At 48.7% G+C, this 25,224-nt stretch overlaps 2 protein-coding genes across 11 annotated transcripts in view; one reads left to right on the plus strand and one right to left on the minus strand.

Annotated features, from left to right (window-relative positions):
- The first annotated feature begins 9,722 nt into the window (after window positions 1-9,722).
- On the plus strand, window positions 9,723-11,480 carry LOC140614392 (uncharacterized). The gene is made up of 2 exons (XM_072793641.1): window positions 9,723-9,951; window positions 10,887-11,480. Exons 1-2 carry the CDS (start codon window positions 9,853-9,855, stop codon window positions 11,478-11,480), a joined length of 693 nt encoding a protein of 230 aa, XP_072649742.1. The 5' UTR covers window positions 9,723-9,852.
- Window positions 11,481-11,839: 359 nt separating this feature from the next.
- The window catches only part of SLC22A14 (solute carrier family 22 member 14), a 30,064-nt gene continuing 16,679 nt past the window's right edge, over window positions 11,840-25,224 (minus strand). For 2 of the 10 annotated variants that reach the window (XM_072793321.1, XM_072793319.1), the window contains exons 5-12: window positions 24,900-25,054; window positions 23,758-23,926; window positions 18,822-18,942; window positions 18,446-18,543; window positions 17,994-18,208; window positions 16,963-17,152; window positions 16,172-16,375; window positions 15,111-15,495 (exon numbers count right to left, since the gene is read on the minus strand). In XM_072793321.1, coding sequence (XP_072649422.1) covers window positions 15,312-15,495; window positions 16,172-16,375; window positions 16,963-17,152; window positions 17,994-18,208; window positions 18,446-18,543; window positions 18,822-18,942; window positions 23,758-23,926; window positions 24,900-25,054 — 1,336 coding nt within the window. In that variant the 3' untranslated portion in view covers window positions 15,111-15,311. Of the gene's footprint in view, window positions 13,008-15,110; window positions 15,496-16,171; window positions 16,376-16,962; window positions 17,153-17,993; window positions 18,209-18,445; window positions 18,544-18,821; window positions 18,943-23,757; window positions 23,927-24,899; window positions 25,055-25,224 lie in introns of those variants that run through there. The other 8 variants (XR_012015158.1, XR_012015157.1, XM_072793324.1 and 5 more) reach the window with 8 other exon arrangements.

Below are 25,224 nucleotides of genomic sequence, written 5' to 3' on the forward strand. Positions count from 1 at the left end.
CATATAATAATGAAATTCATTGTAACATAGGAAAATAGAGACAAGCCTAAATTCAAATCTGGTCTCCAATGAAACAGCACCAGAATATCTGTTCATTCTTTAAAGTTGGCAGCCACAACACAGATTTTTCTCCAAGTAAACATGGGATTTTTCTCAGAAATAAGCCTTTTTCTTTGCAAAAGTCCTGAAGAAAATATGCTTTCTTTCTAAAGATGCATTGTGTATAAATTCCAATATTTTATTTTTTTTCATATAAAACTAGCAAACTAGTTTTTTATCCCACCCAGCCTAAATCTATGTTCATTAGTACTGAACTATTGAAATCATCCAGGCCTATGTATATTTTTCTAAATGAGTAGTTTTGAGAGACACCTGGGTGGCTCAGCGGTTGAGCGTCTGCCTTCAGCTCAGGGTGTGATCCCCGGGGTCCTGGGATCGAGTCCCATATAAGGCTCCCTGCAGGAAGCCTGCTTCTCTCTCTGCCTAGGTCTCTGCCTCTCTCTTTCTGTGTCTCTCATGAATAAATAAATAAAATCTTTTCTAAAAAATCAGAAATTAGGGAATGAAAAAGACATTATAATTCAGGCTAATTTATTTTATCTGTCTGAAATTTTTTAGATTCATCTTGGGATATGTTACCAGTTAAATAATTCTTCTGATTATATCAAAGGTAGTACAAATTCTTTGTAAGATGAGTGGAAAGCTGTAAGGAGGGAAAAGAAATATTTTGAACTATAGTCCCTAGCCGGGTAGATATCACAGAAATTTGTTTGTCAAAATTTGAAAGTAAGGAGTGATCCAGCCTCCAGTTTAATAAGTAACTGATTTAGCTGAGGTTAAGATTTTTTAAAGGCTGATTTTTGTGTTTATATCTGAAGAAAAGTTTGATGGACTTTGATTTTTAAGCAAATAGATTCTCAAGAGCCCTGAGGAGAAAAGTGCTTATTTTCACCAGAGTATGGATATGCCTGCTGTTGATGTGTTTGTACTCACCTCAGAAACAAACTTGGGGGATGCCCGGCTGGCTCAGCAATTGAGTGTCTGCCTTCAGCTCAGGGCATGATCCTGGAGTCCTGGGATCGAGTCCCACGTCAGGCTCCCTGCATGAAGCCTGCTTCTCCCTCCGCCTGTGTCTCTGCCTCTCTGTCTCATGAATAAATAAATAAAATCTTAAAAAAAAAAAAAGCAAACTTGGCTTAGGAAAATTTTTTTTGTATATATTTTTATTGGAGTTCGATTTGCCAACATATAGTATAACACCCAGTGCTCGTCCCATCAAGTGCCCCCCTCAGTGCCTATCACCCAGTCACCCCTTCCCCCCACCCACCTCCCCTCCTACTACCGGTTTAGGAAAATTAAATGTAGGTGTGGATATCTTCCTTTTTTCTGATTTTTCTGCATTTGTGCCTTGGTATCTGCCCTTCCCCACTCTGTGGGCATTTGAGGAAGATGTGTATATGTGAAAGAAAGGTCTGGAAAGATTAACTCAAGTAATCAACAATTATCTGTGAGAATGGGATTTAAAAAAAAAAAAAAGATTTATTTATTTATTTATTTAAGAGAGAGGGAGAGAGAGAGAACTTGAGCAAGGGGGAGAGGGAGAAGCAGGCTCCCCACTGAGCAGGGAGGGCCCGACTTGAGGCTCCATCCCAGAGCCCCAGGATCATGACCTGAGCCAAAGTCAGATGCTCAGGCAGCTCAAGCGACTGAGCCACCCAGATGCCCTGTGAATGGGATTTAGAAACTGGTGTTTGGCAGGTCACCTTTGTATTTTAATTACCTCTGTATTGTTGGGGATTTTTGGTGGGGGGTGTAGTTGATAAATTATCGAACTTTCAACCTTTGGGCTGAAAGAATTTTAAAAAGAAAACAAAACAGCAATAATGGTACCCCATTAGTACCTAAGTACAAGGTACTTAGGACTTTTAACTAATTCTCTTAAATAATTATTGGTCAAAAAGGAAATAAAATCTTTTTTTAAATATGTGTAAGTTCCTTTTTTTAAAAAAGATTTTATTTATTTATTCATAGACACAGAGAGAGAGAGGCAGAGACACAGGCAGAGGGAGAGGGAGAAGCAGGCTCCATGCAGGGAGCCCGATATGGGACTCGATCCCCGGTCTCCAGGATCACACCCCAGGCTGCAGGTGGCACCAAACTGCTGTGCCACCAGGGCTGCCCAGGAAATAAAAATCTAACGCACCATCTAGAAAGCAAGAAAATAGAAACATCTTCAGCAGAATCTTTGGGATTGACTCACAAGTGAATGCATATTCTTGAATGTTTTCATTAAAGAGTGAAAAGAAATTGACTCTGTGTAGTGAGTACAATTGTGTGCCCCCCAAAATACAGGTAAAATTCTAACTCATAGTACCTGTGAGTGTAACCTTATTTGGAAATAAGATATTTGCAGATGTAATCAAGTTAAGATGACATCATACTAGATTAGGGCAAGTCCAAATCCAATGACCGGTGTTTTTATAAGAGGAGGGGAAGTTAGAACAGACACACAGAGGGGAGGAAGCCACATGAAGTCAGGCACAGATTGGAGAGTAGCATCTACAAGTCAAGAAGCCCCAAAGATTGCCGGCAAGCACCAGAGGGTTAGTTTGCAAAAAATATACATGTTTTCCTAAGACATGCTTAGTCTTACTCAAACCACTTTCTCTTTTTTATATCATTAAAATTGTAAAGGCTTTTTAATGGAGACCTTTGAAAATCCATGAAAGTAGATAGAATGATATAATGAACCCCTATGGACCCATCACACAGCCCACAAATCATCTACCCATGGCCCATCCTGCCCATGCACACTCCCCTGCTCATCATTTCCCCTACTTTATTATTATCTTGAAGCAATCCCAGATGTTACATCATTTCATCAGTATGTATTTATTTCTTTTAAGAACCAACTTTTTTACTTTTTAGGTTTTTATTTATTTTGAGAGAGAGAGAGTGGAGGGGGACAGAGGGAGAGGGACAAGCAGACTCCATGCTGAGTGTGGAGTCTGACACGGGGCTCAGTCCCACAACCCTGAGATCATGACTTGACCCGAAACCAAGAGTTGGACACTCAACCAACCAAGCCACCCAGGCACCTTTCAGAAAACAGCCTTTTTGAAAAATAGCCACAATCCCATTATGAAACCTAAATTTAAAGTGATTTCCTATTATTTTCAATATTCAAATTTCCATTTGTTTGCAAATGCCATAAATATTTGTTTGAACCGGGACCCCAAAATGTGCACACTCTGTGATCAGCTGATCCACCTTTTAGGGCTCCCTCTCTCTGCAGGCTCTCCTTCCATCTTTTTTTTTTCCCCTTGCAAGTGATTCAATGCAGAAGATGGGTTGTTTGTTCCATGGGGTTTCTTATGATGTATATTTTAGTGAATGCACCCCTGGGGTGTCATTTAACATGTTTGCCTGTTCACTGTCTTTCCTGTAAGTTGATAATTTTATTCCTAGAAACTTGATCACATGGAGGTGGGAACAAGAATGGAAGAACAGATCAGAACCCAGTGATATTTTGGGGGGAAGAGTCCACAGGTCTTGGAGACTTAAGTGGAAATACAAGGGTGATGAAGATGCTAAAGTGAGCTTCACTCACAGCCCTCAGCCCCACTTAGTGTCAGTGTGTAAGGATGTCCTGTGCTTTGGAGACGCTCCATCAGAGATCTTTCTTGTCTTTTCAAAAGCTTTATGTAATGTTGAGCTTTTAACATCTCTTAATGAAGTTTTGTATCCCTTCCTAAGGTCACTATCTTTGTGAATTTTGAATTTTGAAGCCTTCTTCTCAGGGCTGTGCTCTTCCAGAAGTCCCCTAATAAAGACATTGTTTGGTGTTGTCCTCTGGTGACTGGCCAGCTCCTCTGTCTGGGTATCACTCTGGGCCTGGACTTGGACAGGAGGCTTGCTCCTTGGCTAATTTGCTCCCAAGAACTTCACAGGTGGTGTGTAGATGTGGACTGAAAACCTGCCTGGAAACCAGCTAGCTGTATCTTTCATTTCCTTTATTCATAGAGTTTTAAACTTTTCCTACAAGGACTTGTCTGCAACTATAATGAAGACATTTTAACATGCTTATCCCATTACTTGTCTCACTAGACTGGCTTGGGTGTCTAGCAGCTGTAGAATAGAAGTAGTGAGAGCTACTTTTCTTTTCTCAAAGAAAAACACTTTCAACATTTTAACACCAAGTACAATCTCTACTGCACAATCTTATATAGATACTGTATTGTTCAGGGTTCTCCAGAGAAACAAAACTAATGGGATGTATAGAGATATAGACAAGAGGAGATTTATTTTTTATTTATTTATTAGAGACACACAGAGAGGGAGAGAGAGAGGCAGAGACACAGGCAGAGGAAGAAGCAGGCTCCATGCAGGGAGCCTGACATGGGACTCAATCCTGGGTCTCCAGGATCTGGCCCCGGGCTGAAGGCGGCGCTAAACCGCTGAGCCACCCAAGCTGCCCAGAGGAGATTTAATATAGGAATGGACTCCTAGGGCAGCCCCGGTGGTGCAGTGGTTTAGCGCCGCCTGCAGCCCGGGGTGTGATCATGGAGACCTGGGATGAGTCCCGCCTCGGGATCCCTGCATGGAGCCTGCTTCTCTCTCTACCTGTCTCTCTCTCTCTCTCTCTCTCTCTCTCTCTCTGAATACATAAAATTTTTAAAAAATCTTAAAAAAAAAAAAAAAAGGAATGGACTCCTATGGTTATGTAGGTCAAGAAGCCCCACTGTCAGCCACCTGCAAGCTGGAGGAGAACTAGGAAAGCTGGTGGTATAGTTCAGTCAAGTCTGAAGGCTGGAGGGTTGAAGAACTGTAATGTAAATCCCAATGTGGGTCTGAAGGCCAGAGAACCCAGAGTACCAATGTCAGAGAGCAGGAGAAGGTGGATGTCTCAGCTTAAGGAGAGAGAGAGTGAATTTGCCCTTCCTCCACCTTTTTGTTCTATTCAAGCACTCATTGGATTCAATGGTACCCACCCACAGTGGGGAGAGCCCTCTCTGCTTTACTAATTCACATGCTAAACTCATCTGGAAACACCTTCACAAACACACCTAGAAATAATGCTTTCAGGGGCGCCTGGCTGGCTCAGCGGTTGAGCATCTGCCTTTGGCTCAGGTCGTGATCCTGGGGTCCTGGGATCGAGTCCCACATGGGGCTTACTGCAGAGAGCCTGCTTCTCCCTCTGTCTATGTCCCTGCCTTTCTCTCTGCGTCTCTCATGAATAAATAAAATACTAAAAAAAAAAAAAAAAAAAAAGAAATAATGTTTTCAACAGCTCTCTGGGGATCCCTTACCACAGTCAAGTTGACACATTTTCCCAGATGCCCTCTCTCTCACATTCTTGAGTTTATACTAAGAGGTTTTTTTTGAAATTAATGCATATTAAATCTATAAATGATTGTTTTTAATTCTATTAATGTGCTCAAATATATTAATATATTTTTTGAATATTTTATTTATTTATTCATGAGACACACACAGAGGCAGAGACACAGGCAGAGGGAGAAGGAGGCTGCCCAAGAGGAGCTCCATTTAGGACTCGATCCCGGACCCCAGGATCACAACCTGAGCCAAAGGCAGATGCTCAACCACTGAGCCACCCAGGTGCCCTATTAATCTATTTTTTAAAAAGATTTATTTGATGTAGGGGGGCATGAGTAGTGGGAAAGGGAGAGAAGCAGACTCCCTGCTGAGGGCAGAGTCTGATGCAGGCTCAATATGGGGCTTAATCCCAGGACCCTGAGATCATGACCTAAGCTGAAATCAAGGGTCAGCTGCTTATCCAACTGAGCCACCCAGGCACCCCACATATATTAGTCTACTTTATAAGGAGGGTAAGCCAATCTTGAGTTTCAGGAATAAATTCAACCTGGTCAAAATGTATTTTCATTTTTTCTATATTTTGCTAGATTTGGTTTGTAATCTATTGCTAAAATTTTTACATCTATGTTCATGAATGAGATTGAGATGCAGTTTTCCTTTTCTAAATAGTCCTAAGTGGGGCAGCCTGGGTGGCTCAGTGGTTCAGCACTGCCTTCAGCCCAGGGCGTGATCCTGGAGACCTGGGATCAAGTCCCACGTCGGGCTTCCTGCATGGAGCCTGCTTCTCCCTCTGCCTTTGTCTCTGCCTCTCTCTCTGTGTGTCTGTCATGAATAAATAAATAAAATCTTTAAAATAAATAAATAGTCCTAAGCTGTGTCCATGTTCTTATCAAGAATTTGCAAGCCTTGTGAATGAGTTCACAACTATTTTCTCTTTCACTGTCTTCCAGAAAATTTTATGTAACATTTACATTCCTTGATGAGTGGAGCTTGCCCTTTTGTCCTCTTTCATTTAAAAAAAATTTTTAATGTTTCTCCTCCTTGAGAATACCTTGCTGTTTTATAAGCATCATGCATATATATATTTTATATTTCCAACATTATAGAAAAAGATAAATAAAATTTTTAAAAATATTTCCTTAAGAACTTCTTTTAAAAATAAAGATTTTTTAAAAAGATTTTATTTATTTGAGAGAGAGAGAAAGAACACAAGCAGGGGGAGAGGAAGAAGTAGGGAAACCGTCTCAAGACTCCATCCTAGGACTCCAGGATCACCACCTGAGCTGAAGGCAGATACCCAACCTACTGAGCCACCCAGGCACCCTCTTTAAAACCTTCTATCCAGTGGAAATCACTCCACATTTTGATGAACATCCCTAAATGTATGAATACATGTCTAAATTTTATATAACTGGATGTACAACATGTGATTCTGTAAACTGCTTACTTCCCACAACATTATGCCACTGACACTGTCCACGTCAGGAAATACAGAACTTTATTATAAATTGTATCAGTTACTTAGTTTGAACTGTAATGTCTCCTAGTGATGACTTAAAGATTGTTTTTAAAAAGTGTGTTTTTAACGTAACAAAGCTGCAGTGAATATCCTTGTGTCCATGCATGTTCATGTTGGAGTAATGATCCCCTTGGAGTAAATCCTAGAAGAGGGATTACAAGTCCAAGGGTACACACATTTTAAATGTTTGCACATATTGCCAAATTGCCCTCCAGAAACGTTACACAATTTGTTCCTGTCCAGGAGAGCACCTTATTCTCTGCTTATTCTCTGCTTCTTCACCACTCTGACTTCTGCTAAACTTTCTTTTAAAAAACTAACCCTCCCTCTTGATATGTAAGTCATATGCCACACAATTAACCTATTTAGAGTATGCAGTTCCATGGATTTTAGTGTCTTCGTGGAATTGTGCAATTAGTTTAGTTTTTACTTAAATTCCAGTTAGTTTACATACAATGTAATACTGGTTTCAGGTGTAGAATTTAGTGATTCAACACTTTCATACAACACTGAGTGCTCATCATAAGCACTTTCCTTAATCCCCATTGCCACAACCAATCCTGGAACATTTTCATCACCTGCCCAAAGAAATCCCATTCTTTATCCTTTCCCTTTCCCCCCAGCCCCTACCCTAGGAGACCACTAGTCTACTTTCTGACTGAGGATTTGCCTATTTCAGCCATTTAAAATAAATGGAATCATACAACATGTGGCCTTTTATGATGGATTTATTTCACTTAGCATACTGTTTTCTAAATTTTTTTTAAGATTTTATTTATTTATTCATGAGACACACAGAGAGAGAGAGAGAGAGGCAGAGACACAGGCAGAGAGAGGAGAAGCGGGCTCCCTGCATGGAGCCCAATGTGGGACTCGATCCCAGGACTCCAGGATCACACCCTGAGCCAAAGGCAGACGCTCAACCACTGAGCCACCCAGGCGTCCCAATTAAAAAAAAAAAAATTTTTTTTAAAGATTTTATTTTATTTATAGCATACTGTTTTCAAAATGCATCCATGTTGTAGCAGGGTGAGTACTTTTTTTTTTTAAGCCAAAAAAAATTTTTATCACATGTATTTACCACATTTTATTTATCCAGCTAATGGACATTTGAGTTGTTTCTACTTTCAGGCTCTTATTTGTAATGCTGCTGTGGATATTCCCACAGATTTTTGTGTGGGTGGATGCTTCATTTCTCTTGGGTATACACCCAGGAGGGGGATTGTAGGGCCACATGGTCTATCCAAACATCAGTCCATGTCTGATCTTTTGAGGAGCTTCTTTCCCTTTTAATTCTTTTTTAAACTTTTTTTTAAGATTGTATTTATTTGTTTGAGTGAGAGCATGAATGGAGGAGTGGAGGGAGAAACAGACTCTCTGATGACAGGGAACCCACAGGGCTTGATCCCAGGACCCTGGAATCATGACCTGAGCCAAAGGCAGACAGTTAACCGAGTCATACAGGCACCCCTTCTTTCCCTTCTAATTCTTAATACTGTTTATTTGTGCCCTCTCTCTCTCTCTCTCTCTCTGTCTCTCTAAAGAATTCTTATAGGTAAAGATTTTTCCATTTGTCGCTGTAATTAATACTCTCATATAACAAATTATCAGGCTTCTTTGCTTTTGTATTTCATTCATCTCTGCTCTTTATCATTTCATTCTTTATATATTTGATGGACTTGTTTAATTATCCAATTTCTAACTTCTTACATTGAAATACCTAACTCATTAATTTTCAACGTTTCCTGTTTCTTTTTTTAAATAGATTTTATTTATTTATTCATGAGAGACACACACAGAGAGGCAGAGATACAGGCAGAGGGAGCAGCAGGCTCCCTGTGGGGAGCCTGATGTGGGACTTGATCCCAGGACCCCGGGGTCATGACCTGAAGGCAGATGTTGAACCACTGAGCCACCCAGGTGCCCCACCCTTTCCTGTTTCTTTTTTTTTTTTTTTTTTTTAAAGATTTTTTATTTATTTATTCATGATAGTCACAGAGAGAGAGAGAGAGAGAGAGGCAGAGACACAGGCAGAGAGAGAAGCGGGCTCCATGCAGGGAGCCCGATGTGGGATTCGATCCCGGGTCTCCAGGATCGCGCCCTGGGCCAAAGGCAGGCGCCAAACCGCTGCGCCACCCAGGGATCCCCCCTTTCCTGTTTCTTAAAAAGAAAAGTGTTAAGACTCTAGCCACATGTGGCTAGTGGCTACTGTGTGAACAGCACACATATAGAACATTGCCCAGAAGCTTCCACTAAACTGGTCTAGTTGAAAGGGTCTAGGAGCACAGCCTTAAATCTTTCAGAGTCTTAATAAAGAGTCTTAGAGTTGGTTGCATTTTTTACTTACTCTTGATCCTGTGGCCCACAAATTTGTATTTTAACAGGTATATTAGATAAATTCCTTGAGTGAGGTTCACTGACCTGTGTGGAAGTCACACATCCAAGCCCCATCTAAGCCCCAAGTTATACCTCAGGCCCTTGACTCTTGTGCCCCCTTGCCGCCTCCCCACAGCAGGCAGAGTGACCTCCGTGGAAGGCAAAGCTGACCTGGATGTGTCCCCACCCCGGTGCTTACAACCCATTAGAGCGGCTCCTCTTTGTTCTCAGGTTAAAGACACAGGCAGGACCTGACTGACAGGTCAGGTTTGCATGTGGTCCTCCCCAAGGTCCTTGGCTCCTGAGGCCCCATCCCCAGGACTAGTAGGTGCAGGGCACAGAGCACGGCCAGTGTCTATGGACCGAATGCCCCAGGCAGGGGCACCAGGAGGAGGCAGGCGCACTGCTGGGCTGGTCGTGTCAGGGGCCAAGCTGGGGCCTTGCCGGGCAGCTGGGGGCCGTGGAGGGGAGGAGGACGGAGCTTGGGGTGAGGGGTGGGGGGCGGGGGTGCCTGTCTGCAGCAGCCGGAGCTGACAGCCCTGTTTGCGCCTGCTCAGGTGAACGTGTCCTTCTCACTGTCCCTGGAGCTGCTCTCCTACCAGAAGCTCCCGGCTGACCAGATGCTGCCCGGGGTGGACATTCGGCAGCATGCCAGCGGGGAGAAAGAGATGGTGTTTACTCAGAGCCTGCTCCTGGAGTACGCCAACCACACCACTCAGGTGAGTCCCGGGCCCGCCCCACACCGAGGAGGGTGCAGCCGGGCCAGACTGTTCTCGGGGGTCAGAGGACAGACCCCGATGAGGTCTTCAGAAACAAGAGGAGCCCCGGCCCATGTCCTGAGGGCCCCATCTGCCCTGGAAGAGGACCTTCCATGAGGACACACACATGGAGAAAGGAGGATCATCTCTCCTTACCTACCTCAGCTCAGAACCAGGTGAGGTACTGTAGGGTGGGAAACAGGGAAGGCTTCCCGGAGCAGGTGGCATGTGAAGTGTCCCAGCTGGAAGGTACAGGTGAGGAACAAAAAGGACTAGCCTCAGGGATGGATTCCAGGGAAGCCAGAAGGAAGAATCCATTTGTGACCAGGCAGGCCCTCCAGCTTGGTCCTTGGGTGGCTGCTGGGGCCCAGAGGTGGGGTAGGCTGAGGCAGGGCCTGAGGGTGATGTGGGGGGACCGCCAGGAGCTAGGACCACTCAGCGCACAGGTGGGGCCTGAGGCTAAGAGAAGAGGTGAGATGGGCCCCAGCAGGAGCAGGGGGCTGGGCCTTGGGGCCCCCACAGGATGGGGGAAGAGGAGGAGGAGAGAGGCCTGAGCAGGGAGCAGAAACCAGGGCTTGAACAGGGCAGGGGGTTGGGGGGATCACTGGCCTCTTGATGGTCAAAGGCCTCATTGATCTCAAAGATGGCCACGTCCTTCACCATCAGGGGGTGGCAGGGAAAGCAGAGGACATCTTCTGGGCCCTTGATCTGCAGACCCCCACCAGCCTTGGTTTCAGCTGCTGGCGCCCAGCCCCCTTCTGCTCACCGAGGCGCTGCCCATGGGCTCCCCAGAAGCTGCAGTACCTGGGGTCAGAGGGCCCCGTGTCCCTGAGACCCTGGCCTGGAGCCCAGCAGGAGTGGGCAGGGGCCCCACACCACAGGCTCTGTCCCCCTAGGTGGTGCCCCTGAGAGCCACCGTGGCCATGCCCGAGCTGCAGCTCTCCACCAGCTGGGTGGACTTCGGGACCTGCTTTGTGAACCAGGAACGGGTCCGGGAGGTCTACCTCATGAACCTGAGCGGCTGTCGGAGCTACTGGGCTGTGCTGATGGGTAGGCTGGGCCTGCCCCCCACTTCCCGTGCAGGCTGGCACCTCGTGGGAGGCCCTGCAGAGAAGGCTGGTTCCCAAATCCCAAGTGATCCCAGGGTGGCCTTGCCCCGTGGCCCTGGGCCAGACCCGAGGTGCACCCCTGGGATCCAGGGAGGGGCAGGGGGCTCTCTGGGCTCTCTGGTGCCCCAGCTCCTGCGTGCTCCCTTCCCTCAGTGCAGGCCAGCAGGACCTGGACAAGGATCCTGCGGCCTTCATAATATCTCCAAACAGTGGGCTGCTGGAGGCACAACTGGTCAATGCACCCCCAACACCATCACCCTCTGGGCCCAGGTCCCCTCCCAAACCTCAGCCCCCACTCCCCATAGGAGCAATGAGCTATATGAGTCCCTCCTGGTGGTGGGACGTATGCTTGGTGAGAAGGCCTGTGCCCTATGGCTGTAGGGCCAAGCCTCCACCAGCTCGGAGACTCTGCTTCACACCCCAGTCCTAAGTTCCCAGAGCTAAGAAGCAGGTCTGCTGGGCAAGTGGCTGGACCAGACCACAAACTGAGGAACAGATGAGCTGGCACCTTAGACCTCCACTTACTCTGAACAGCTCTTGGGATGGAGGGACCCCTTTCCAAAAGGGCAATATTTGATAAAATTTAAGATCCAGAGAAGAAAAAAAAAAATCCCAACTCCTAGAAAAAGAAAAATAGTAAGGCACTTCCTTAATCTGATTAAGGCTATCTACAATAAATTGATAACAAGCATCAGGCTTTTTTTTTTTTTAAAGATTTTATTTATTTATTCATGACAGACACACAGAGAGAGGCAGAGACACAGGCAGAGGGAGAAGCACGCTCCATGCAGGGAGCCTAATGTGGGACTTGATCCCGGGTTTCCAGGATCACACTCTGAGCCGAAGGCAGCGCTAAACCGCTGGGCCACCTGGGGCTTCCCGACTTTTTTTTATTAAATATTTTATTCATTTATTTGAGAGAGAGAGAGCGCACAATCGGGGTAAGGGGTAGAGGGAGAAGTAGACTCCCCACTGAGCAGGATTCTGATGCGGGACTTGATCCCAGGACCCTGGGATCATGACCTAAGCTGAAGGCAGACACTTAACCGACTGATGCACCCATGTGGCTCACAGAAATCATACTTGTTGAATGCCTTCTCTAACATCATGAGTAAGACAAGGATGCCTGCTCACACCACTTCTGTTCCATTTTATACTGGAAGAACTAGTTAAGATCTAATAAGACAAGAAAAAGAAATATAAGACATAAACATTGGAAAGGAAGAGACTATTTAATAATGCTGTGGATATAAATCTAATATACAAAAGTCAATGGCATTTCCATCTACTAGAAACTGATGGAAAATGAAATTAAAAGCAAACACCAAAAGTAGTATTTATGATAGCTTAAAAAAATCAAGTACCCAAGGAAGAATAAAAACCATATGGGGCCCAAGAAAGAAAACTATAAAACTTTGCTGATGGGTTTTAAAGAAGGCCTAAATAAATGGAGAGATGATCTAGTATGTTCTTGGATTGGAAGACTCTGTATTGTAAATTGTTCTATAGATTCCTCCTACTCCCAGTCAGAACCCCAACATATGCTTTTCATTTTTGTTGTGAAACTTAATGAACTGGCTCTAGGGTCTACATGGAAGTGCAGAGGGCTGGGAGAAGCCTAGAAAAAAATTAGGCATCCATATTTTTTTTTAATAAAAGTAACTGTAAAAAATTTTTGAGTGAAATGACAGACCAAAGAGAGAGAAGATATTTGCAACACATATAACTGACAACAGACTCATTAAGAACACATAACAGAGACACCTGGGTGGCTCAGCGGTTGAGCATCTGCCTTTGGCTCGGCATGTGATCCTGAAGTCCCGGGATCGAGTCCCACATTGGGCTTCCTGCATGGAGTCTGCTTCTTCCTCTGCCTCTCTCTCTCTATCTCTCTCTCATGAATAAATTCTTAAAAAAAAAAAAAAAAAAGAACACATAACATCCTCCTATACAAAGAACAGATAGCCTAATACAAAAATGGGCAAAAGACTTGACCAGGTATTTCAGAAAATAGGAAATCCAAGTGGCCAATAAATTTATCAAGAGATACTCAACCTCCTTAGGAATGAGAGAAACGTAAGCTTAAATAGAAGAGATAGCATTATGCAACAAAAGATTGGGTAAGATTTCAAGTCTGAAAATGTAAAGCATTATCAAAGATGTGACAAAGAAAACGTCTTTTACCTTGCCTTTGTTTTTGTTTTTTTTTTTAAGATTTTGTTTATTTGTTCATGAGAGACACACGAGAGAGGCAGAAACATAGGCAGAGGGAGAAGCAGGCTCCCTGTGGGGAGTCCAATGCAGGGACTCAATCCCGGGACCCCAGGATCATGCCCTGAGCCAAAGGCAGTTGCTCAACCACTGAACCACCAGGCATCCCTCTTAACTTACCTTTAAAAAGTGTGAATTGAAGCAACTACTTTGGATGATGCATGGCCTGACATGTCAGGGTTTTTTTTTTTTTTTTTTTTTTTTTTTTTTTTTTTTAACATGTCAGGGTTGAAGTGATATATACCCTATGACCCAGCAATCTCATTCTCAAGTAGAGCCTCGAGAAACGTGTTTCTGTGCTCCAGAACATAGTTACCAGAAAGCTCACAGAAGCTGTGTTAGTCCATTTGGACTCCTATAACAACATGCCATAGATCAGGTGGTTTATGAAAAGCAGAAATTTATTTCTCACAGCTCTGGAGGCTGGGAAGTCCAAGGTGGCTGGGCGGCACCAACAGATTTGCTATCTGGAGAGGGGCTCTCCCCAGGTTGCCAAGGGCTGTCTTCTCAACTGTGCCCCCATGTGATGGAAGGAAGAAGCCAGCCCTTTTAGAAGGGCATGAATCTCATTCATTTGTGCTTCACTCTCATGACACAATTACTTCCCAGAGGCCCCACCTCCTAATAACATCACCTTGGGCATTAAGTTTTCAACATGCTATTCTTGGGGGATATAAACATTGAGACCATAGCATAGAAGTAGAATTATTCATGGCAGCACATCTCTCCCTTTTGGAGACAACCAAAATGTTTGTCACAACGAGAGTGGCTGAATACATTGTGGTCCGTTCATAATAATGGAATTCTCTACAGGATGAATCTCAGAGTTGGAAGAAGCCAGATACAAGAATTTGAACGGTGACTCCTCCTACCTGTTCAAAACCCCACAGAAGTAACCTATGTGGTCAGAAGGTGACTAGTTTCCTTGGAAGAAGGGAAGGTGGTGAGTGGGAGAGTCAGGAGGAACCCCTGAGATGCTTGCTATTAATCTTATCCATGTGGGTGATGGATTCCATGTGCTTTGTGATAATTCATAAAATGGAACATTAACTGATTTATGCATTTCTCTGCATGTTATTCAGTGAAGTTTCTAAGATTCTTCACTGGGTCCCAGGGCCTGACCCAAAGGTTTCTGGGTCTGGCTAATGGTTGAGGAGCCCTGGGCCCTATTTGGGGAAGCTCCCACACTAGCTGGGAAGGGGAGACTCACCCTAAGCGTAGTTGGGACTGTGAGCTGGATGTGCGGGCCTATTATCCTCAGGGCACTAGAGCTCAGAGGTCAGCCAGGCTGGAGCCATCGGGGAAGGAACCCCCAAAGAGAAGTCTGAGATAAGTAATCCCCAAAGCCATGCTTATTTGTGAGTGGCAAAGAGAAAACTGAACGAGAAAGCTCTGTGCAATGATACAATTGGGAAAAATGATCAATATTCCTTTACATTCCATCCTTGACAGGTGCATATGATGGGGCTGAAGTCTTTGTCAGCCTGCACATGAGCTGGAAGCCCACCACAGTAGCGGACGCCTGGGCAGAGGACATGGGTGGTGTGGGCCCAGTCCTGCCCTTGCCCTCTCCCAGCCCTTACAGACACAACCACCGCCCCCCCCTTCTATCCAGAGAGCTCCTCACCATGCCCAAGGTCAGCTAAGGATAGGAAGGACTCTAGGGAGCTGTTCGACCCACCCTCCTCCAGGCCTGGGTTTCTGGGCTCTCCAGACGCAGTGAATTTTGACCTAGCCATCTCAAGTCCAACATGGCACCTTTATTGGAATGAATCACACACTAGGTCACCCAGGAGGGGCCATTTTTGGATCTCAACGGCTGGCTTTGGAGCAGGGCTGACCTGCCCCTCAGCTGGACTGGGCCTGGAATTCGTGGCCTGGAGTCCACAGCCCCACACCCAGCCACTCAGCTCCAACTCAGATCGTCTGGGGGCCAGGCCCTCAGTTATTTAGTGGGTCTGTTTCCTCTCCTCTGCCCTGCAAAGACGCATCCTGCAAAGACACGTTGGAGAGGATGTCCATGTCCGATTTCTGGATCATGGAATTGAGAATGGTGTTCTTTGTCACTTCGTCAGTCCCATCATCAACTACTACTTCCTTGGTGAACAGTTCCTCAGCCACGTTCCTGAAGAAGCCATTTGAGAACAAGTCATGAGCTGCATCTTTAGGAGCTAACGAAAGCAGTAACTGCATTCCAGACAGTGAGGCTTTTCCTTGCCTGACAGTCCCCAGCCAAGCTTTGTCATGCACTCATGAAGGACCCTCACCTCCAGGACTGGGCCTGTTCTAAATTCCCAACTGCACCCAGACCCTTCATGCTTCTGCATCTTTGGGGGTTATTCTTTCACATTTGCTGAGCACTTTTCATGTGCCAGACTTTGCACCAAGCTCTTTCTGTGGGCTTAATCCCGTCAAAAGCTCCACAACAGAGTCATGAGTCCAGTCGGAGTCCTCCTTGAGAAGCTGAGAGTTCAGGTAGGACAGGACAGGTACTCAGAGAGCTGTTCCCAGCCAGGCCGTGTGCTCTGGGCAGGAGAGCCCAGGGTATCTCCAGGGGCAGAACCCAGTCCAGACAGGCGGCCAGAGGGGGTTAAAGGAGAAAACCCAGCCCAGACTGGTCAGGACAGCCAAGAGGACAGAAGCTGGCAGAGGGCAGGCTGCACATAGGAGATGTGTGGCAACATCCAAGAGAGCCGGAGAGACAGCTGTAGGCAGCCCTCGTGTCACAGGCCCATCTGGCAAATGGGCAGGGATGGACAGTGCTTGACCTACTCTCAGTGGCAAGGGCCTCACAAACCTACCTCATCTGCAGGGAGTAGTGCTCCAGGGTATCAGAGAGAGGCTGATCTTGCGTTTCTGGCAGCAGGGAGCAGAGAAACAAGGCCAGAAAGGCTGAGATGCAGCAGAGAAAGATGGGTAGGAAGGTGAGTTTCTGTTGGATGACCACCAGGGATGAGATGGCTCCAGCTGCCCAGGCCAGAGATACCAGCCCCAGACCTGTTGCCCTGGAAGGGGAGGTGAGAGTTCATCTAGGAGGCCTCCTGGGCCCAGAGGCTGGAGGAGGTAGGGTGGAAGCAGCAGCTCCCCAAACCTCACATGCTCCAGTCTCCAGCCTGTCCCGACTCACCAAGCGCTGGTGGAGCATTTGGCTCTCCCCTGATTCAGGGCAGGCAGTCATTTCTTCAGGGGCCTACTTCATGGATCAGGAGCAGGGGAAGCGGGAGCCACCCTGGCCAGCGCTCCTCCCGCCACCCCCCACCCCCAACCCCAGCCCCTCCCGAAGCTGCAGCTGGAGCCTCAGAGCAGCACAGACACACTCAGGCCCGCAGTGCAAGGCAGAGCCTGCGATGAGACCTCTGGGTCCTGCCGTGTGCTGTCTGGCCTCCACTTGACTCTGCTGTCAGAGATAGGGCTAATGACAGCATTTGGGGGCACTTTTGTGAGGGTTAATGGGCTGATCCAGGGAAACCACTCGCACGTGCCCATCACCAGGTGCATGGCCACTCTGAGTGCTGTGTGCATCTGGTTCCCAGGCTGCGCCCCCACCGCACCCCCACCCCGCCCCCACACCCCTGCCTGCCAGCCCGCCTACCTGAGGACGGTGGGCAGGAGCTCTGCGGTGTAGATGAAGAACACTGAGGCCGAGGCGGCCAGGCTGAACTCTCCAAGCACAATCATCAAGACCATCATGGATTTCAGCTCTATGGCCAGATAATGCTCAGCCCACCTGAGTCTGGGGTGGGGGACAAGGGACCCACCCATCTGCTCTCCCTCCATCTCTCCTGGAAGGCATCAGAACCATCCTCCCTCACCACCTGGTTGGCTGGTCGGCAGACTCAGGCCCAGCCAGGCCAGAAGTTAGTACATCTGCATTAGGAGAGTTGCTAACTCCATGGCCCCTCAGCCCCCTTGCCTCTGCCTCCAGGCTCATTCCTATCTTCCCCTACCCCATGGTCTGCTCACAGCCCTGCCACTGTCCCTCTTATCCTCTGCAAGGGGGACAGAAGCAGGGAAGTAAGTGTGCATAGGGGGCCGGAGGGTCCCAAGAGCCAGGATTCCCAACATTGGGCAGCCAGACACGCACATTGAGGGAAGAAAAGATCCAGGAAAGCCCATTCCTCAGACTTGGTGAAGCCCGGAGCAGGAACCCCCTGCTCCCTGACTCAGAGCTGGAAGCTTGTAGCTGTTCCCTGATGAGCCTCTGCTGGCCCCTGCCCCTGCCCCACTCTGGCCCCAGCTTTTCTTGGCTCTGGGATGAAACCCCAGATCTAGCTGTACTTATTGGGGGTTCTATTCTTAGTTTTTCCCACACTTTTGAGAGACTATCTGTGGGCATCTGCTCACATTCAACTATCAGATCTGACGTGGGCTGGAAGAAGGCCACCCAAGGATTAATCCTTCTGGATAGCACGCCCTTCTCTTCCAGGTTTCTGAGAGCTTCCAGAGCCCAGTCTTGGGATTCCGCCTTGGGCAGGGCAGTGCTCCAGTGTCTGACACCAGCTCGGGAGGGCAGTAGGGCTGGGGGTGCAGGAGGCAGACTCCTAGGGCGTATGTTGGTAGGACAGGGCAGGAGGAAGGGGTCTAAGGAAGCAGGAAGGCTGGGGAGGGGAGGGTGAGCCGTACCTGGGGGGAGGATGAGGATAAGCAAGCACATAAGGGAGCCTTGGAAGAGAGTCAAGATCAAGCTCCATTTCCTCCCCATCAGCTCAAGGAGAAAGATGCAACACAGCCGGGCGGGCACCTCCATGAGGCCAGGAACCACTTGTGTGAGGTTGATGTTCACACCAAAATCCTTCAACTTGAGGCTCATTGTAAAATAGCTGTAACCGACAGTAAACCTGAAATGGAGCAGGAGACAGACACTCAGAGAGAGAGAGAGAGAGAGAGAGAGATCAGACAGGCCAGGAATAAAGACAGAAGCAGAGACAAGAGGAGCAGTGTGGGAACAGGAGACGGAAATAAGCCCAGAGCTCTGGGCCTGTAGTCCAGCCAGTGTCCTCGGGCCTTGCCGGTCCCCTCAGCAGAGCTCTCCATGCTCTGCTTGCAGTCCCGGCCGGCCACTCCCAGGTACTTACCACACACAGCCCATCACCAAGGTCACCTTGCGGAGGTGCCTGTTGTTATAGAAGTCCAGGACAGAGGCCTTAGTCACCTTCTTTCCGGGCAGCTGCAGCTACAGGACGAGCAGGACCAGCCAGAGGCAAGACTACAACTCCAGCTTGCTCGCTGCCCCCACAGGACCTCAAGGCCTGCCCGCCCCTCCCCCACTCCCCACCCCACCCCCGCAGTGCCAGCCTGGCCCCTGGCAGGGTCAGGTTTTGCTGTCACCATTCTCCTCAAGCAGTGGCCTGGGGACACCCTCTGGGCAGAGGTCCCACCAGAAAGGACGAGCGAGGAAGAGGCTCCTCCTCACCCCTGCCCTGGCTCCAGTGCAGGACCGAGGCCTCTTACCTTGTCCAGCAGACTTAAGGGAATGGTCTTCTCGTTCACACTGGCCGCATAGCACAGCACCCGCTTGGCCGCCCCCAGCTTGCCTTTCAGCATCAGCCACCGCGGGGACTCGGGCAGCATCCTGCACGACCCACCCGCTCTTACTCATCCTCCTAAGATGCCCCGGAGGTCTCCAGCACGACCAGACGGGGAGGTGGGAGGCCTTGACAGTGACCGGTACCTGCAAGGCGCCCCTGCCCCTGCCTGGCAGCAGCCACTCCGGGCCGCCCAGGGTGTCCGCCGGCCTAGCTGCCCCTGGCCTGCAGCTGCTCCCCGCTCCCTCTTGGCGCTCTCTGCCTTGCCATCTCAGGGCACTCGGAGGGCACCACCCCCCATATCCACACGCTCCCTAAGAGCCCCATTCTCAGGGTTGGCACTGCTCCTGTTTCCTCTCTGTGTCCTAAAAGCCTGGAGACCAGCAGGACCGCAGGGCCAACCCCAGGGCTGACCCCCTGCCCGGTGGACAGCAGTCCTCTCTGTCCCCCTCCGCCCCAGCCACATTGCCACTGGCTTTGACCTTGGAGTAACTCTGGTCCCTCAGTTCTTCTCGATTCTTCCTGGCTGTCAGAATCCACACAGGTGAACACTTAAAGAGCTTATTACAGCCAGGGATTGTGCCTGGTGCCCTTACTTATGAATCATCAGGTTTAATCCCTGCCCAACCCTGGACCTAGTATGATTATCCCCATTTTATTCCCAGACTCAGGGGGTCAGGGCTTGCCCAAGGTCACAGAGGCAGAGCTGGTACGGACCCCAGTGCCCTGATCAGGCACTCTATAAACTATGCCATTGTCCCCTGCTGACTTCTTGCACACCCACCCCCTGCCCAATCCAGGCCCGGCCTAAAGTCCATGGCCAGCCTTGTAAACATGTGCCTCTGACATGAGAGGCAACTTCATTTTCTCTGCCTGTCTCTGCTCCTGCCCTTCGCGGCAGGGGGATGGGGGGATGCGGGGGGGAAGCAGACTCCCTGCCATCCTTCTCCATGGTAAGGCTGGGGAACTCTCCTAAAGAAAGCCACCCAACTGGGGCTTTTTCAAAAAGATAAGATATTGAGCACGTGCCCACTAAACTAGAGGAAAGAGAAAGGAGATCAAAAAAGAGAGCAGTGGAAGAAAGATTTAACAAAAATACACACAGCCCAGCAGAAGATGGAGGCAGGCTGGTGGCCACACGGCAAGGCACGGCATGTAACACCCCAGTCCTCAGATACGGGACTCCAGTTCCCTCTGTAGTTTGCTCCCAGAGCCTAGGGGAGGTCGAGGACAAACCAGGGGAGCCAAGTGGAAGTCCCCATGATGATGACAAGAGGCCCCCCTCCCAGCCCCACTTAGGAACAAAACAACCTGAGCCAGGCAGCTCCCTGACTTGAGGATCCCTCAAAGAAAAGGCTACCGGCCATCTGGTCACCTGATAGTAGTGGTTCGCAAAGTGGTCATCGGATCAGCAGCATCAGCATCACCTGGGAGCTTGTAGGAAATACAGATTCTGCTCTACTCCCAGTCCTGCTGATTGAGAATCTCTGAGCGCAGGGCCTAGTCATTGATGTTTTCACCAGCCCCCATGTGACTGATTCTGCTGCTCAAAGAAATCTGAGATTCATTGCCCTACAGGATTACCAGGCAGTCAGCTTCTGTTCAGTTTCCCACTAGTGTCTTAGTGACTTAGGGATGGAGAGATGCTCTTAGAGATGAAGGATGACCAAAAAAAAAACGCCCAATAGTGGAAAACAAAATAAAGCAAGCAAACAAACCAAAACCTCCTAGTGAAAAAGGGGCCAAAGTAATCAAGCAGGAAAAAAAAAATTACCCCAGAGGACACAAGTAATGTAGGGAACAAGAGGGGAAAAAAAAACAAAACAAAACTCTAACTTGTAGCCAAAATATTTGTGAATGTTTTTTTGCAATTTTATTGAACTTCTATACAAGAATTTCAAATGCTATTGAGAAAATAATAAAATCAGAGAATGAGGAAAAGCAGTGTAAGTGAACAGGACACGGAAATTTTGTCTTGGAATTTCAGCTGATGTCCCAAGGCTAGTAGCAATGACTGGTAACCTCACATTCTAAAGAGGGTTGTTATCACATTCAGGATAGGACCCACTAAAAACCAAAAGCCAAACAAAACAAAACAAAACAGGGATCCCTGGGTGGCGCAGCGGTTTGGCGCCTGCCTTTGGCCCAGGGCATGATCCTGGAGACCCGGGATCGAATCCCACGTTGGGCTCCCGGTGCATGGAGCCTGCTTCTCCCTCTGCCTATGTCTCTGCCTCTCTCTCTCTCTCTCTGTGACTATCATAAATAAATAAAAAATTAAAAAAAAAAAAAAAAAAAAAAAAACATCCCAGCGGCCACCTCCTGCAACCATCCAGAGAGGCTAGAAATTTCCATTTTGTGGTAGTGAGACTGTCTTCTCCCCAGGTTGCTCTCATCTATTCAAACCTGATTAAGGAGAGGGTCTTTGAGACAGAGAGTCTGCCCTCCCATTCTGCCTGGAGCTTACTGATTCAGAAACAAGGGGGTTGTCCTGTACTCCAGACAGTCATCTACGGGGAGAGTTAACTCAAATCCCCTCAAGTTGGAGCACCTATGCAAACCCAGAGATGGGGGGACCTCTCTCCCCTGCGTATGACCAGGCAGTAAGTTGGTGGGAGCCACCACAATGGCAGCCTGGGGGATGGGGTGATGAGAGTCTTTTTGGCCAAGTGGACCCTACTATCTTGAAGTCACCCCACATGCTAGGGCAAGGAGACCTCTGCAGAGAGAGTCTATGGGGTGAACTGCTGAAGACAGCCTGGAGCATTAGAAAACGCCAAGTGGACCCCTGAAGACCCACACATGGGCCCCAGAGGATCCTACAGAAGACACCGACCACCCATGACAGCGCCTGTTGCACACTTGTCTCTTTTCTCTGATGCCCTACCTCCTGCCTAGGACCTGGAAGATCAGAGCAGGTAGACAGAGGAGGAAGGGCAAAGATCAGAACACTAGCCCGACTCAGCCACCAGGGAGAAGCTGTGAACTGGATGTAAGATCAAGTTTAAAATTGGACTGGATTGGATTTTTTAATCCCTGAAAGTGAGTCCGAATTACAAAAATGAGACTTCGCTTTCAATTAAGAATGGCTATAAAGAAGGGTGCCTGGGTGGCTCAGTCAGTTAAACATCTGACTCTTGATTTCAGCTCAGGTCATGATCTTGGGGTCCTGGGATCAAACCCCGCATCGAGCTTAGCACACAGTCTGCTTGAGATTCTCTCTCTCCCCCTCCTCCCACTTGTTTGCTCTCTCTTTCTCTCTCTTTCAAATAAAGAAATAAATACAATCTTTTGGGGGGAAAAAAAGAATGACTGTAAAGAGATGGAACCTGCCCAAGATATTGACAAGTGTCAAGGAAGGAACATCTGACAGGACACGTCTCCAGAAAAATGTGCCCCAATGAGCCGTCTACTCACAGAATGTAGAACTATGTAGGCATCTACCAGAAGAAAGAGCTAAGAGTCCACAGAGTGATGGCTTTTAGGGAAGGAACTGGGGGCTGAGGGGAGCTGAAATTGTTGACTTATTTTTCACCACAGACCTTTTGCTATTCCTTACTTTAACCACATGCATCTATTGCTTTTAAAAACTTTTTTTTTAAATTTATGATAGTCACATCAGAGAGAGAGAGAGAGAGAGAGAGAGAGGCAGAGACACAGGCAGAGGGAGAAGCAGGCCCCATGCACCAGGAGCCCAACGTGGGATTCGATCCCGGGTCTCCAGGATCGTGCCCTGGGCCAAAGGCAGGTGCTAAACCGCTGCGCCACCCAGGGATCCCCGCTTTTAAAAACTTTTTAAGGTTAAGCCATGAAATGCCATTTCCTAGCTACATGGCAGAGTCATGCCACCTGGCATCAGGGAGCCCCCGGTACACACTTGGGAATGTCGACGACCTTCAAGATGGTCCCCAGCTTTGGAATTTGGAAGGTCTCCAAGCCACCTATGTGCCCTCACTTCTTCTTCTTTTTTTTTTTTTTTTGTGCCCTCACTTCTTAAAGGGTAACCCCACCTCTTACAATCCATGTTGTGTATGGCGGCGCAGTGGGGAAAATTCAGAGGCTCTGGAGCCACAGAGGCTGAGCCAAATCCCAGGTCTGCCACTCTGTAGCTGTGTGGCCTTGGGCAAGTTATTTTGGTCTTCTGAAGCTTCAGTTCTCCCCTCATCCTCACCCCTTCAGCCCCCATGACATGAGAATCACATCCTTCTCTCAGGGTTGTAAAGCTTAAATGTGATGTCAAGGTGAAACCTGATCCCTTCTCCACACAGAACTGCCTGCCCCTTAACGGGGTGATTTCTGTCTCTTCTTCTCTCTACCTTCTCTTCCCTCTCTCCCATCACCTGTCTTTTCCTAGCTTTGGGGTCTCAGGTTCCTGTCTGTGACCCTCCCCCCCAATTCAGAACACCACACAGCTTTCCCTGACTGCCTTTGCTGCCCAATCACGTTATTACTTCCCCTTGCCCACCTCAGCTCAGCATGGTGAAAGAGTCATCTTCTAGAAGGCTCCATTTTCAGCCTCTCCTCTTTCCTCACTCCCCTGCCGCTCCACTGCAGCCACCTCAAGGTCAACAAGGCCAGTTGACTCTTCCCCAGGATCACCTTTCTTGCCTTCAGCCCTGACTCTACCTTTCAACACCTTGCCTTCTGACTTTTCTGACTACTTCTTTGACATCTCTTCAAGTGTCTCCTCTGATGGGGATTAATGCTATGGTTCCAGAGGCTCTGCTCTGGGCTCTTTCTCATTTCATCCACATGCACTTTCTCCAAGCGAAAATTCCACCCACTCCACCCCTTCCAGGACCCTCCAGACTCCTCAGCATCAGCCCATCAGACTCATCACTGCACACACCCTGTTTGCTCACCAGATGTAGGAGATGAGGGGGAACACAGGTGCCCCACCCACCAGAAACAGTAGCCGCCAGTGGGGAAGGATGTAGGCAAGTCCCGTCAGGAACATGACTCCCATAGAGAAAAAGCAGTGTTCCAGGATGATGGCGTGGGCCCGGTGCTGACCTACGAGCCACTCGGTGGCTGTGCAGAGGCCAAGAGGACAAAATCATGGTCAGCTTAGGATCCCCGGGGCTACCCTGCCACCCAGCCTTCTGAGATGCCCCACCCCAGCTTAGGACAGTTCAGCCTGGGTGAAGGTGCTTTTGCCCTAGGTTGACTTCTAAGCCAAGCAGAGTGCCTCTGGAACCCCAAGATATGCCTGAGACCCATTGCCCGAACTCCCAATCATATGTATAGCCTCCAGTCCCTTCTCCACATGTCTGCTCCCTCTCAACACCTCCCGCCTGACCATGGGTCTCTCTTGCAGAGATGGCCCATTTTTGGGCACAACTCCTCACATGTGCCCTAACACATGGGGAGGCAGGGAGTCTGGGCCCCCATCTGTGTTTTCGGTGCCTCGGTGCTTTGGCTACCTAGGCCTAGGGCTCCATTGGAGAAGCCAGTTCCCTCCGACAAGCTCCAACAAGAAGTCTCTTGCCAGGGAACTCTAAGCTCACCAGGCCGCAGAGGCTGAAAGCTGAATGAGTGCGTGGGCACTTAGGGCTTTCGCATCCCACAGGCCTGGGATGAAATCCCAGCTCTTCCCTGTAACTGTTGTGTGGTCCCGAGCAAAGTGGTTAAACTTCGTGAGGCTCAAGTATCCTTCTCTGCTAAAGGGACAATAGAAGAGTACCTCCCGAAGACAGTGCTGTCACCAGGAAATGAGACAGTGTGTGTGTATATATATAGGTTTAAGAGCAGCCAGGCCTTCTGAAGGGCTCAATGCATATAAGCCATGTGGGGGACCGGGGGTGGGGGGGTGGTCCTCAAGAGGAGAATGTGTAGAGTACAAGGGGGCTAGGATGGAAGACGAGGGGAGAAGGGCAGTCTGAGCAGATTCTCCAGCATCTCCAGGGCCCTGGGGGCGGAGGCTCCTCCCTCCGCGGCGGCCTCAGAGGGGCTGCAGCTCTGCTAGTCCAGGGGGCTCCGCGTGGGCCCGCGCCCGCGGCCTCACCCAAGCACACGCTGCTGATGGCGTAGCACACCAAAGCCTGGGACACCACGAAGCGGAAGAACAGGTACTGGTGAAAGGTGTTGACAAAGGCTGCGCCGAAGCCGAAGATGATCAGCCCCAGCAGCGACATCAGGATGGTGGGGTAGCGGCCCAGCCTGTGGGGTCCAAGTGAGGCTGCGCCAAGGGCGCCCACCGACCGCAGTGGCTGCCCAGCCCAGTCCTGGGGCGGTCCTGGGCCGTCTGGAGGCCTCCATGGTGCCGCTGCCCCCCTCCGCCCCACCTCCCACTTGAGACCCTAGCTCTGAAGGCGCGCGAGGAGGAGCCA

The sequence above is a fragment of the Canis lupus genome, chromosome 22 (genome assembly GCF_048164855.1).
Source record: "Canis lupus baileyi chromosome 22, mCanLup2.hap1, whole genome shotgun sequence".
Lineage (NCBI taxonomy): Eukaryota > Metazoa > Chordata > Mammalia > Carnivora > Canidae > Canis > Canis lupus.